This window comes from Macrobrachium rosenbergii, chromosome 23 (genome assembly GCF_040412425.1).
Source record: "Macrobrachium rosenbergii isolate ZJJX-2024 chromosome 23, ASM4041242v1, whole genome shotgun sequence".
NCBI classification, from domain to species: Eukaryota; Metazoa; Arthropoda; class Malacostraca; order Decapoda; family Palaemonidae; genus Macrobrachium; species Macrobrachium rosenbergii.
Genome location: NC_089763.1, coordinates 23,894,170 through 23,908,706, shown reverse-complemented (window position 1 = coordinate 23,908,706; position 14,537 = coordinate 23,894,170). Strand labels below are relative to the sequence as shown.

The window sequence follows — 14,537 nt, the reverse complement described above, 5'->3', positions numbered from 1 at the left end:
TTATTTTTTCCATATTTTTCATTTTTTTAGATAGTGTGCCTTTTTTTAGCTTTAGTAATTAACATACATTATGGACCCAAGAGCTTTTTTATTTTTATCCCCATTGCTTCTTGATAGTTACGTTGCCTTACGAGTCAGAATATTGTAAGAATTGTATAGGAAAAACTGTGTTAGAAGTACACACACACACACACACACACACACACACACATATACACACATACACACACACACACACACACACACACACACACACACACACACACACACACACACACATATATATATATATATATATATATATATATATATATATATATATATATATATATATATATATGTGTGTGTGTGTGTGTGTGTGTGTGTGTGTGTGTGTGTGTGTGTGTGTGTGTGTATTGTATGTGTGTATGGTTTTTTTTAAAGATTAGCAATGAATATGAAGGGTTACGGTGGATGTTAAAGTTTTAGAACCAATATGACATTAAATTTAATGCTTATTCCTGCAAGGTGCCTGAGTAACTCCTGTTTCTGAATTGTTTTCTTTGGAATCAAAGCAAAATAAAAATTAATGACAGTTTTAATATTCGAAAAGACCTCTTATACCTCTTGTACTATTACAAGTTTATGTGGAAGATTAATATGTACATCCGGTTTGGTTTACATATTTGTAGGGGCCCCGTTTTGGGGGCCACTGGGCAGCTTACCAACGTGCCTGCCCTTAAATTAGGCACCGGTGTTTATTCTCAGACAAGCAATGGTGTGGGGGAACAGGTAAAATTATCTAACTATCTGGTAAATAATAAGAGTTGAAATGTTAATATTTTATAACCAATTACCACCTTGCATATGACATTTGAATGTCACATGCCATTTCAACCTGCGATTTCTGATTTAACAGTTTAAAATAACATTAGATTGCTACTGACAGATGTAAGCCAAGATGGTATTAAAGATAATGTTGCTTACCTATTTGGTACGCATGAAAAAATAGGAGTTGAAATGTTCAAAATTGTATAGAGCATGACCTAGGCATTATTGCTTAACTATTTGATACCAATGAAAAAATAGGAATTGAAATCTTCAAAATTGTATGGAGCGTGACTTAAATAGTATTACTTAATATTTTGGTTCTCGTGAATAAAGAAAATAAGAGTCGAAAAGTTTAAAAGTACATAAATCGTGACCTAGATATTACTGTATTACTTAATACTTAACTATTTGGTAAAGTAGGCATAAAAAAAGAACGGAAACATTAAAGATTAAATAAACTGTGACCTAACTAGCGTCCACTCCAAGAAGAAAAAAAAATAAAACAAATAATAAAGATTGCACAGAGCATGCCATAGGAAATGTAAACATCAAGAAAAAAAATATATGCTAAGAATATCATCAGCATCTTCCATCATCTTCTTTTCCCCTCTTCTTCTTCTTCTTCTTTTCTTCTTCTTCACAGTTTACGGGAAACTCCGCTCCTCAGGTCCGCCAGATGTTTACCAAAAATAGCCTCTGGGTGTCTATGGACTGACAGGTCGAGGAAGAGGAACCTTCTGCAGGAAGGCGGCGTCCGGCAGACGGCTTTGTCGAAGTTCCCTCGGCTTTTATTAATTTATTTTAGCATGCAGTAGTCAGAGGTAAGTTGGTTTCAGTTCGGAATAACCGGAATTTATTGTAGTACTTACATTTTTCCTCCTTCGGCGTCGGCCTAAGGGACTGGTGGGCATAGGAGCTGCCTTGCTAATTTTATCTCGCCTTTTATTAATTTGTTTTTTAGCCTAATTAGCATGAAATAATCAAAGGTAAATTATTCAAGGTCGAAATACCCGGAATTTGTTGAAGTACTTAGATTTTTCCTCCTTCGGCGTAGGCCTAAGGAACTGGTGGGCATAGGAGCTGTCTTACTATTTTTATCTCGCCTTTTATTAATTTATTCATTATTTTTAACATAATTAGCATGAAATAATCAAAGATAAAGTATTCAAGGTCGAAATAACCGGAATTTGTTGTAGTACTTAGATTGTTCCTCCTTCGGCGTAGGCCTAAGGAACTGGTGGGCATAGGAGCTGCCTTATTATTTTTATCTCTCCCTTTATTAATTTACTCATTATTTTTAGCTTAATTAGTATGAAATAGTCAAAGGTAACTTATTTAAGGTCGAAATAACTGGAATTTATTATAGTACTGTCTTTTCCTCCTATGCTGTATAGGCCTAAGGTCATGGTAGGCCTAGTGCACAGTTGTATGATTTAGATTAGGCTATGGCCACACCCTGGGTCAAGTTAGGTTGTGGGGTCCAGTGGGCAAAACCCAGTTAAAGGTTGGTCTCTATGTTGTAAGCTAGGCTACTGAAATTTTTTTGTACTGCTAGCCTATGTATATGATTATATAAACGAGGGGAGGGGGGGGCGTGGTGGCAGGGACGGAGTAGCCGGTAAGAGTAAAGGCAATGGCTAATGATGGGATGAGTGAAGAATGATGGGCACGGGTTCTGCAGACGAAAACAAACCTAACCTATCCTAGGATGCCATGTCCTGGCTTAACCAGACCTTACCTTCCTAACCTCACTCAGGGTGATGTGCCCTGACCTGACTGGGGACAGCAGGGTTTTGCCTTCCTGGATCCCCCCAAAGTAATGCTAAACATCGGAAACATGGACTAAGCTTTCATTCGGAGGTAGTTTTAGAGCCAGATCCTGTCAGTCTGCAAACTACCTCTGATTTTTGGCTAAAGAGCATATAACAAGGGTGTATATAGTGAGGTACAGGTGAGATAATTTGAGGAATTTACTAAGTAAATGAGAAATTTACAGTCTTTTGCTTTCATGTTTTACGTTCATCCCCAAGTGGCTGGTACTAAACATTGACCAGCCCGTCGAGGATGAACGTGAAAATGTGAACAAAAGTTGGGAAATTTCTCCTTATCTGGGTAAATTTCATAGATTATCTCACCTCTGCTGCATTATGTGCACCTTTTTCTATATTTTTTGGCCAAAAAATAAAATTAATAAATGATATCTTCATGCAGCCATCTCCATTGACAGTTACCATTTTTTTTTATGTGCACTGCTATGTAGGGATTCCATAGCCAAACAAGGAAACAAGTGATTTGTGAAAGAAATGAAGACCAGAAACTTTGTAAATGCTAATGAAACTATAGGGGGAAATATTTCTTTTGTAAGAAAAACTGTTTTGGGTGCATGTGGGATATTACCATTGTTTGATAGCCTAAAGTAGTTCTCTACTTTTATCGCGGACTTTTTTTATATTTTTTAAAGTATGTGATTCAGTTCAATGGGATAGTGTTCATTTAGGCATATATAACAACTGTCGGGCCAACTGGGAATACAAACCATTGTCTTTATTGTAGGAGTATTTCTCAGTGCCAGCACTTTTTCTTCTGCCTTTGTTGAGTCGAGATGTGTGGGCTGCGTTCTGTCCTGACTGTCTTGTTGAAGCCTGTGTAGACTATTTCTTGTATGTGTGTTTGCTGTGACATCGTATATGTTAATATATAGAAATGTGATCGACCAAAGTGTGTATCCTGGGATGTGAATGGGTGTGTGGCCACGTGTTGCTTGGAGACCCAATTCTATCTGCAGGGGGAATACCGGCTGGTCTCCATAGTGGAAAAGGGTTTGCAAGAGGTAAAGGAAGGTCAAAAGACGTTGGCTGGTATCTTTGGGGTATTAGGGGTTGTCGATAAGAGTTTTGTCAATAAAATGACCATGTTTTAAATAATTTGTATTTTTAAGTTTTCTGTGTAAAGATTTACAGTATTGCTTTTTTAGTTTTACTTTTGAAATAAAATACATTAGATAACCAAGGCGAAATTTGCCATGTACTCAGCGGCAACGTATACTGTACTTTTATTGTATATATAAGCTTACAACACTGCATCAGTAATTCATATTAAACTTTTTCTCAGCACAATGGGAAAGAAGAGCCACGCCAAATCTAAGAAGGGAGGCCACAAGGGTAGTGGGCCAGTCAAGTTACTTCCTCAAACAAGAACAGAGTTAAGCACTCTGGTGGATGAAGTATTTAAGAGTAAGTTGTTATCTACCTGTTATTTGTGTTAATTTTTGTTATTATCAGTTATTCCAGTAGAGATTTCGCAAATAAAACTGTAGTTTAGATGTCTGGTAGATGATTGACGTTTGATATTGTATGACAGTAAACTCATCTAGCTATTAAATTCATCCTTAGCCTTTTTATTCTGGACATACACATGCAGTAAATGTATATGTGCATTTAAACAACTATAAATGACTGCATATGTGGACTAAAAATGCCCTTTTCAAGACAGAACTACGATTAAATACCATTACTATGAATTACTACAGTCTTGTGAGCAAGATTCTCAAAATTTTAACAGTATAACAGTACAGGACATTACTGCTCTTTGGAGCTGAGATTTTTCGTTGAACATTTCAACCTTCACCAGAGTTTTCTTCCCTCCACAGTCTGTGCAAAGGTGACCCCTGCTGTCCCTCTCAGTGCTGCACAGGAATGGGAGGAATACTTTGAAATTTACAGACTTATAGAGAAGATAGTAGAAATTGAGAAAGGTATGTAAACATTCAAGCTGTTTAGATATATACATGTATAATAGTCTTCATATTGTTTAGGTTATGAGGAAGAGAATTTACGTTGGAATTTACATCTAGATGTGAAACCTCTGTGCCATTGAAGACTATGAAACAATCACATTATTTTCAGGATGAGGATAAAATCATGGAATATTGTTAGATGCACTTTAAATCCTTAAGCTTTATGAGGACTACTATCCTCATAAAGAGAGACATTGTCAGAGACTGATTCTAGATCACAAAGTTCTACAAGGACAGATTATTTGTATTAGATTCTGGTGACTTGACTGTTCTTGTTTGTTTTGATTATGTTGCCATTCTGGTGTTCAGTTGGGGCCATCGATCCTGGGCATGGGTCAAGAAGGTTGTGTATTTGACTTTCCATCAGTCCTAGGAATCATTCTATATTTTTATCCTCCTTGGCGAATCTGCAGAGCTTAGTTTCTCCCAAAACTTGCCTGACATCTATCCTATTTAATAAATTCGATTTCTTTCCAGCAACCATTGGTATTGATTTAATGAGGACCCTCCCCTTCATAACCCTGTGCATGTTACATTATTGTTTGTATATAAAAGTTGACAGTCCTTAAAATTTGTTCTCTGGTTAAAATCCCGACAATATTTGGCTGTTGCATTGTTTCTCTTGTTAACATTTATGGGTCTTTTGTTATCTTAATGCATTTTCTAGAATTCCAGTCTTCCCCACATAAGCCAAATGACAAATGTTACAATTAACTTTGCTTTGCCCTTTTTTTTTTCTTTCCAATTTCATTTTTACAAATTTATTTGCAGATAATATTGGCAAAATGAAATACAACTTTGTATTATCACAAAATTTTTAATGACAACTTCCAATTTACTGTGATATGGTAACTGAATTATTTTCTCTCTTTCTGTTAGCCAATTTCTTTTTTTCACTAATTGAATGGTAAATGCTTCTTACTTTTTTGAGAGCATTGTCCAGAAACCAGGTTGATTATGCTACATCATGAAACCAAGTTTTTATGGGATTAACAGGTATACATGTATTTGTTTGGTTAAATAAGCATGGTCACAAAGTCTATGGGCACTCAGGAAATGACATATCACTACTATTTTAATGTTCAAATTATAGTCAGAAAAGTAGTGAATGTACCAAGTTGTGTGTATGGTTTTACGGCATGCCACGCTGTTGAACCCCTCACACCGTTGGGCTGTGGAACATTCTTCTGGAGGATGTCATGCAATTGGAATTTCAAAAATTCAAGCAAAGATTCAGTGCATTCCTACCCTAATGTAATTCTCCTTGCATTCTAATAAGTTACTTACATTTTTATCTATTTCTTAATTTGTTAATGTATTTTTTCTTTTGTAATATGTGAGATTTCTTCTTTCTGTATTTCCCTTTACCTTCTCTTACTTCTTTCTAATGAACACCTTAATATTCTTTGGAAGCTTGAATTTCAAGCCAATGTCCCCTGTGGGCTTGTTCCATATGAATAGGATTCATCTTCAGAATAATAATAATAATAATAATAATAATAATAATACACTAGTTTTGAGAACTGTTTTTCCTCTTTCAGATATTGTTTTGCCCAGATATTCAAGAAAGGAACAAGTGCAGCCTTTCATGACGTGGTTGAAGGAAAACAATGTTAGAGTAAGTTATTCAACAAAGTATATTTTTAACTGTGGATTTGTTTCAAGTACTGTGTATGACTACAGTATATGTCTGAAAATGCTGCTTTATTATAGAACTTTGTAACTATGCAAATCTATAGGTGGTGTGTTTGAGAGAGAATCTTTTGAAGATATTTTGATGGGAGCATAATGTGCATTGTTAAGTTTACTTGTTTGATAAACACTTTATTGTTCTAAAACAAAATTCTTTGAATATGCAAGATACCAGAGTTTCAGACACTATTGGAAAAAATGTTGATGGTGGAAGAAATCAATTGGCAAGGAATTTTAACACCATGGATGGGAAGGCTATGCTACAAAGCAATCATGCAGCTGTTAAGAGCAGTGCTAAAAGCTGTACAGTGTTCTTAGGAAGGCAGAGAGGGATCTTATTACTAAAACTGAGGAATAAACTATAGATGGTTGAAGAGCTATTGGCAAACCCAAGAGAATATAGCTCTTATTCTTGAGTCATATAAGGGTATTTCATTTTGTTATGATTGGGATGCATGTGTAAACTGTCGTTGATGAGGTAGAACAAACACCATTCAGATTTCCAGATGACTAGCAAGGTTAGATCCTTTACAGATATTAAAACTAGCACTCTTTATAAGGACAAGCAAGTCCAATGGAACTGCATATAAGGGTTGTTTTGGGGGGGAAGTACAAAATTTAAAAAGTATGTCTAATATTGTAGAAGTGAACTTTAAAGATTCATGGTATATAATATTCTCAAGATGTGTTATTGAATCACTTCAAATCCATAAATATTGCTAGAGGTGAAGGATTTGGTTGACTTATACATTGCTAAGCTATGTATACATAGTACAGTATTGAGAAGTATGAGAGTTTTAGAGGAAATCCACAGTTGTGGAAGCACTGAGCTGTCCCAAGTTCCTTATGGCGCAGATATATTTTTTTATGCATGAAATAACATATGGTAAACATGTTAACAATTTTTTTGACTGATCTTTAGTGAAAGACACTGTTCATGAAATATGCTGATACAAACGTTGTTCCATAGATGACAGGGGTTGAGGTTACTGATTATGGAGATGCTGGGTTTGGTCTGAGGGCAACTGAGGACCTAAAGCAAGGGCAGGAAGTGATCTGCGTTCCGCAGAGCGCCATGCTAACTGAGGAAACAGCAAAAAAGTCATATCTTGGTATGTAAGAGTGTTATTATTTCTGTTTTGTACTTTAAGATTTTTTTAGAACTGCTGAAATGTAAAAGTATATTCAGATTTTCATCACCTGCTTCAGTTTTCGTATTGAATTAGAAAGGTCCAGATGACCGTGAAGACCATAGGCCTAAAGGAAAGTGAGAATCATGAGGTTTAATAGTAAAGGAAAATCTGATTACCTTACTTTAAACATGATAAATCAGAATAGTTCATGTGATGATCTTGTCTTATATATTTTTATCTGCTCCACATCACTTCCATCATAGTTGATTTTTTTTGGAGAAAAGCAGTTTTAACCTTCAGTAGCAAGATGTTAAAAAAAGTCTTGTAGTTTCATTTTCTCCAATAATCAATATCTTTTCTAAACAGCACAACTTTAACTGTCATTTGTCTTTATATGTGTAGTATAATTACTGCATGGCTGAATCTACTCTGAGGATCACTTCATGCTTGGAAATAAAGGAGAAACTGCTCAAACTTCTTCCTTTCACTTGAAGAGAGACCGGAGCACCTGTGATGATTTCATTTCCATGGAAAAAGCTGATTTGTAAATAATGAGTTCGTGCAGAAACAAAATTCGTCAATAAACTGCGCTGTTATATCTGAAGAACTTATTTGTTTCCAGGTTCCCTCATGGAACGAGATCCTATCCTTCAACACATGAGTAATGTCTCACTGGCACTGCACGTTCTAGGAGAGTACGTCAATCCTAGTTCCCCGTGGCTACCATACTTACGCTTCCTGCCATCCACTTATTCTACAACGCTGTACTTCACACCTCAGCAGATGCAGATGTTAAAGGGGTCTCCTGTACTAGGTAAGAGTTGAATTATCTTGAAGTAAATCTGAATGGAAGTGTGTCATTTTCTAGTATCAAGTTTAATGCTATTCTGTTTGCCAGGGGATTTATCTTGGCTACAACTAGAATGTTGAATAGTTTGCTTCTAAAGTGCAGTTGTGGAGTCTTCTGATTTCCAGATGTTTAAGCGATGAGCAAATTCATTCCTGTTTTCTGCTAACTTCTGCTGAATTTAGATGTATCAATTTTATTTTTGATTCCTGCATATGTATTTATTTATACCTTTTCCTATAACTTATCTCTGTATGCAGAACTGATTTCCCTTGGAGCCTTCTTGGGTTTTTATTCTGTTGGCTCTGTCTATAAGGGTTTTCAGCTGAAGATTTAAAGAAAGATGCATAAGATGCATTTTTTGTTCAAGTATTTGTACATTGAGGTTTTATAAACTTGTCTTTACTGTACAGGGGATGCCATCAAGCAGTTCAGAAACATTGCTCGCCAGTACTCGTACTTCTACCGTATCTTATATTCAGCCCCAGAAGCCAGGAGTTGGCCAATCAGAGACTACTTCACATTTGAATCATACAGGTAGGTTGTTTTGTGGAACTTTCAAGTACTACAAGTGATTGGCGACATTTACTTGTTAGCATACGTAAAGTCTTTTCAGTAATTGTAATCATAGATCAACTTTCTCTCTCTCTCTCTCTCTCTCTCTCTCTCTCTCTCTCTCTCTCTCTCTCTCTCTCTCTCTCTCTCTCTCTCTCTCTCTCTCTCTCTCATTTATTTTGCATAAAAACAAGCAGTAGCAATATGTAGTTTGTGTGTGCTCTTAATTCAGATGGGCTGTGTCCACAATCATGACGCGACAGAATAGAATCCCCGTCAAAGACTCAGCTCGTCAAACAGCTCTCATACCTGCCTGGGACATGGCCAATCACAAGGAAGGCATGGTGAGTATGTGTGCTTTCTCGTATTTAGAATGTGGTCAGTAAGTCAAAAGCCATTTTATGGCTTTTATTTAACTAGTTATAAAGAGTAGTTTAACCAGTCCACTGAATCAGAATCTTAACTCATGGGGCTGCCATGAAAGGTTTCTTTTGATATAAGGAATAAGGCTAATTAGATTTTATTAAATAAATTATGGCTTTGTAAAAGCTGTAAGTGTTACTTGCCATTTAATACCTATTAAGTTTTAGCATTTACGTAATATGAATATATTATCTTGATAGTGTTTCATTGCATCCTCTACAGATGGAAACTGTCTTAAGGCTTGGCATTGAGTAACTGTGTATCAGCTGTGTCCAATTTGCAGATAAGATGATACCACTTCTACGTTTCTTTCTTTTTTGTATGGATGAGTGCCATAACCTTACTTTGGGTTTAACTTTCTTTAGTTAGTCACAGCCTGTTTCGCTGTTCCACAGAGCCTGAAATTTAATGATTATAGTGGACTTCAGTGATGTTTCATAACTGTTTACAGGATTTTGTAGTTTTATGTAGATGTAACTGTTCCACACTTGGCTAGTTTATCTGCATTGTCATTTCCCTTGGTATCTACACGAATAGGGATCTAACACAGTTTGTATATATAAATCTAATAGTCTTAACAGCAGATAATATTGCTAACAGTTTTTCAGTAATGGTGAGAATTGAATTTTCATATGTGGAGTTAGAGATCTGGACCCATATGCATATATTGCATAGCGGGGACCTTTCTTGTTTAGTATGTTCCAATGTGTGATACTTATGAGGTTCTGGCATGCAATTGTGGTTTTTTGATAGGTAATGCAAATAGGTTTAAGCTTGAATTCTATGCATCATCCAAGGAGCAGCTTTATATTTACAGTAGATTGGCTGAGAAGGGAAATGGTGATGAATGATTATTTTGATTATTTATGCATTTGTCCCACTAGTTTTTTGGTAAGCAAGTCACTGGCTTTCATCTTTACAGCTCTCTAATTTTAGTCTGTGCTGATTGGCTTGGAGAATTCTTTAAAGCTCCTGTGCATATAATGATAACATATATAAACTATTTAATGCAGTTTCTTGTCTCATAAAAGTATTCAGACATTGATATCATTTATGATATCCTTTTTACAACTGCTTCTGTGGTGGTAACCAAAGTTGAGGTTATAGGGTAACAAGCTCATCCCAAAAAGACTGAAGGAAATCTCGTTTTCATACATCTCTAATCTTTGCTATTTAAAAAAACAGGAAGATTAAGTTAGGATTTTTGAGGTAATATATTGTCAACAAGTGTTGGAATGTCGAGTGAGTAGAGGTATGGTCAATGTGTCTTTTACCTTTTTTAATTTGCTTTCTACAGTATCTGAAATTTATTAAATTCCTTCATTTTACAGTATTCAACAGACTTTGATGATGAAAAGATGCAGAGCATTTGCATGGCACAGTGTGATGTGAAAGCGGGAGAGGAATTTACGATATACTACGGTCAGCGGCCAAATTACGATCTCTTCCTTTACAATGGTTTTGTCGAGAAAGGCAAGTGGTGAATAGTATAATTTACCATCTGTGTAATACAAGGATTGTATATTTTAGTTATTGGAGTATGTTGCAGTGTAAAGTTTCATTATTTTTATTTTGTTTTCCAGTTTTTAAAAACCTTTTTTCATACAGATAATACAAGTGATAGCTTGGCCATCAAATTAGGAGTCAGCAAGAACGATCCCTTGCATGACGAAAAAGTTGCTCTTCTTTCGTCTCTGAGCCTGCCGTCTTCAGGAACATTCATGCTCATACCTGGCCCTCATCCAGTTTCGCCAGGGCTCCTTGCTTTCACCAGAATATTCTGCATGGATAAAGGTATTGTTTTGAGGAATTTTTTATAGATTTAGTTTATTTGTGTATCAGAATATTGTACTTGTTGGTTGCCTCAGCTGACTGGAGGGTTCTTGCGAAAAATTTTTTCATTACAGACCTACAGCAAAAGCAAGTTTTCTTAAGATGAGGACTTTCTTGATTTAGTCCAGGAAACAGTGCCATTACTGGTGTTCATTGGCAGCATTTTTCTTTTGTAATCTTTCTTAATGTACTTATATTATATTATTTCTGTTAGACATAACGTTGCTGAGGCATACTGCAAATCTGGGTTGCCTTAAATGGTTATTGATTAGTTTGTGCTATGCTGTTAGAATGCTTTAGAGTTAATGTTAATATTCACCTGGTATTTCCTCATTTCACGGCGAGTCGAAGAATCAGTGGAAAATGCCATTATGTGAAAACCTATTGGTAAATTATCAAGCTATTAACAGTGCAGTTCAAGTAGATAGTCTTATGCTGTATATTCACAGTACGTACAATTGGGAACCTCAAAAGTTGGAGAAAAGATTCATTGCATTAACACCCTAAAGTAATTTTTCCTTGCATTTTATAATTTAATTACATTTTTATCTATTTATTAAATTGTTAATTTATTACATTTTCTTTTCATAAATTTATTATTTTTTCTTTCCTTATAAGTGATCTGTTCTTTCTGTATTTCATATCACCTTCTGTTACTTCTTTCAAATGAACACTGTAATATTCTTTGGAAGTTTGAATTTCAAGTCAGTGGCCCCTGTGGGCTTGTTCCATATGAATAGGGTTCATCTTCTGATAATAATGTTGATAATAATGCTGTTATATATTCAGGTAATGGGAACAAGAAAAAGGCAAATCTTAATAAATGATAATTTTCACGTAGTGATACAAATTTTCTGTCTTCCTCTTCTTCTGGCTATCTTAGAGTCCTTAGAGAAGTGGAAAGGTGATGGTTCGAAAGCGAAGGATTTGCTCCACGTAGACTGTGATGTCGGGACAAGCGTTCAGGATAAGACTTGGGCTTTCTTGCACACCAGGGTGACACTGCTACTGCGAGCATATCCTTCAACATTGGAGGTAAATAATTGTCAAGTGAATGTTATCTTTAAATACTGTACCTTGTAACATTGCATAATAAATATACTCTTTTACAGAATTAGGTCTGTGTTTGTGTTGATATTAAGCTCATAATTTTGTTTGCTGTGTGCTGGATCATGAAGCATTGTTTTACTTCGTTGTATATAATGGTATAGTTAATTCACACCACCCGTGCATCTGATCTAACCCCGTCTCCTACGACGCTCCTGATTTGCCATTGATCAGCCAAGTGAACATCTACGCTGCAACCTCTCCTCATGAAATATGTCTTTTTCAGTATTTTAGCATTAAGTTTACTGAAGTACATAATTCATATATATCATTATAATCCTTAAATCATTGCCTTGATGTTTAGTGATGAAATTGAGAAACACTACTTCTCTTCCGGTAAAGCTGAGGTGTAATGAAAGTTATAACTTTTGAAAGACATATTTCATGAGGAGAGGTCACAGCATAGATGCTGTCTCGGTGACGGCTGGAACAGACTGGCCAGTTTCCAGCCCTGTGCTGGCTGATCAATGGCCAGTCAGGAGCGTCGTAGGAGACGGGGTTAGATATCAGATGCATGGGTACTGTGAATTGATAATAGTAATGTACATATATCATTCTGCAAGCACTCCTGCTTTAAAAATGTGGATGGAACTTATTTGAGTGTCATTTTCTGCTCAGTATGAATGTACTGTATTGTAATACTGTTTAATTCTGTACAACTTTATGTAGGTTCATGGCAAACAAATTTAATGGTAACAGTCATCTAAAATAGGTGTGTAACTATTGTTTGATACTGAGCTAAGATTTGGTGGACTTTAGTTGCCCTGCTTATGCAGCGTCAGTTAACACTCATGTTTAAATAAAAGTTTTATTTCATAATTTTATGTATTTAGAAAACTCTTAATTTATAGTCTTCAGATGTTAACCCATAACTACAAAAACAAGCTTTCAGCCAGTTTTAAGTACAATTTTGGTCTCGCTTTTAGTATAAGAAAGCGGTTGCAGTTGTTGCAATATAACCATATCATCTGTTTGAGATATGAAGATAAACCAAAAACAACATAATGAAATCAGCAAGTGATAATGTTGACATCTCCATTAGTTTTGTCAAATGTAGTGTGTTTGTATTCACTGTCTAGTTGTGTCTTAACAATTTAGATTGGGACATCGAAAAATTAGCCGTGAAGCCTTGTTAACAAGAATACAATTTCAGTGCGAAAATTGCTCGCAAAACCTCCGTGTCTCTCCAAATGACATTGTGCATCATTTTTTTAACACAAACAGGCCGACGAGGAATCTCTGAAGACAGCAACCGGCCTCGAAGCCATGATTAAACAGCTGCTAATCTGCGAGAAGAGAATACTGAAAGACGCAGAAACCTACTTGTCTGCGCGGATCTCCAAGTAACGTCCACGTTTTGCACGTTGAAATGCAAGGCCTTTATTTTGGTGAATTTGCTACTAACAGCGAAGTGAATTTCTGCTTTATAAAATAAATATTTCATAATCTGTATTATGAATCAATTCTCTATGATGAGGTTGTATGTTTGAAAACATGTTTTGTTACAAATAATGATTTATTAAGATTTGTCTTTTTCTCTTTCCCATTACCTGAATACAGTATGTAACAGTATTATTATTATTATTATTATTATTATTATTATTATTATTATTATTATTATTATTATTATTATTATTATTATTATTATTATTCAGAAGATGAACCCATTTTATATGGAACAAGCCCACAGGGGTCATTGACTTGAAATTCCAGCTTCCAAAGAATATGGCATTTGTTTGCAAGAAGTGACAGAAGGTAATAAGAAATACAGGAAGAAGAGATCCATTATTAGAAAAGAAAAATGATTTTAACACATTAATAAAAAAATAGATAAAAATGTAACCAATTATTAAAATAAAGGGAGAATTTTTAGGGTAGTAATGCGTTGCATCTTCATTTGAACTTCTGAGTTTCCAGTTGCACAACATCCTCAGTAGGGAGACTGTTCCACAGTCCAACGGTGTGAGGAATAAAGGATTTTTTCAATCCAGTTGATATAGTATGTTCATCTCGTGAAATATCATTTTGTACTTGCAACAAATATGATGTTTTTAAAGTGTATCTGCTTAAAGTGAAGGTGAGTAGCAATGCAGACATAGAAAGCTTGAGCTACAGAGGTTTATTTTTTAATGTAGTTCTTTTGCATTATTTAATTTTAACTTAATTTTCTCTCTGAAATCCCTAAGGCTCTAAAATTAAAGAGATTGCTTCCCAGTTTTAAAACAAACATTTTCAGGCATTAAGAAGAATAATTCATTGTCACTTCAAGTGTACTGTTGTGAATCAATATTAAGCATTTTAAACATATATCTGACCTATTATATACACTAGGTCTATAGCT

The 14,537-nt window shown here is 35.3% G+C and overlaps 1 protein-coding gene across 1 annotated transcript; it reads left to right on the top strand.

Annotated features, from left to right (window-relative positions):
* The first annotated feature begins 1,435 nt into the window (after nucleotides 1-1,435).
* Setd3 (SET domain containing 3) lies at nucleotides 1,436-13,721 on the top strand. Its single transcript, XM_067125449.1, has 12 exons — nucleotides 1,436-1,631; nucleotides 3,922-4,043; nucleotides 4,460-4,564; nucleotides 6,148-6,224; nucleotides 7,269-7,410; nucleotides 8,054-8,245; nucleotides 8,692-8,815; nucleotides 9,066-9,177; nucleotides 10,588-10,729; nucleotides 10,865-11,050; nucleotides 11,973-12,124; nucleotides 13,421-13,721. The coding sequence occupies exons 2-12, from the start codon at nucleotides 3,926-3,928 to the stop codon at nucleotides 13,541-13,543; spliced, it is 1,473 nt and encodes a 490-aa protein (XP_066981550.1). The 5' UTR covers nucleotides 1,436-1,631; nucleotides 3,922-3,925; the 3' UTR covers nucleotides 13,544-13,721.
* The last annotated feature ends 816 nt before the right edge of the window (nucleotides 13,722-14,537 follow it).

Excerpts from the sequence above, each read along its gene's own strand:
- Setd3 (XM_067125449.1), top strand. The coding sequence starts at position 3,926 with ATGGGAAAGAAGAGCCACGCCAAATCTAAGAAGGGAGGCCACAAGGGT. Across the intron at positions 10,730-10,864 it reads CAATGGTTTTGTCGAGAAAG|ATAATACAAGTGATAGCTTG; the intron begins GCAAGTGGTGAA and ends TTTTTCATACAG. Across the intron at positions 12,125-13,420 it reads CATATCCTTCAACATTGGAG|GCCGACGAGGAATCTCTGAA; the intron begins GTAAATAATTGT and ends TAACACAAACAG.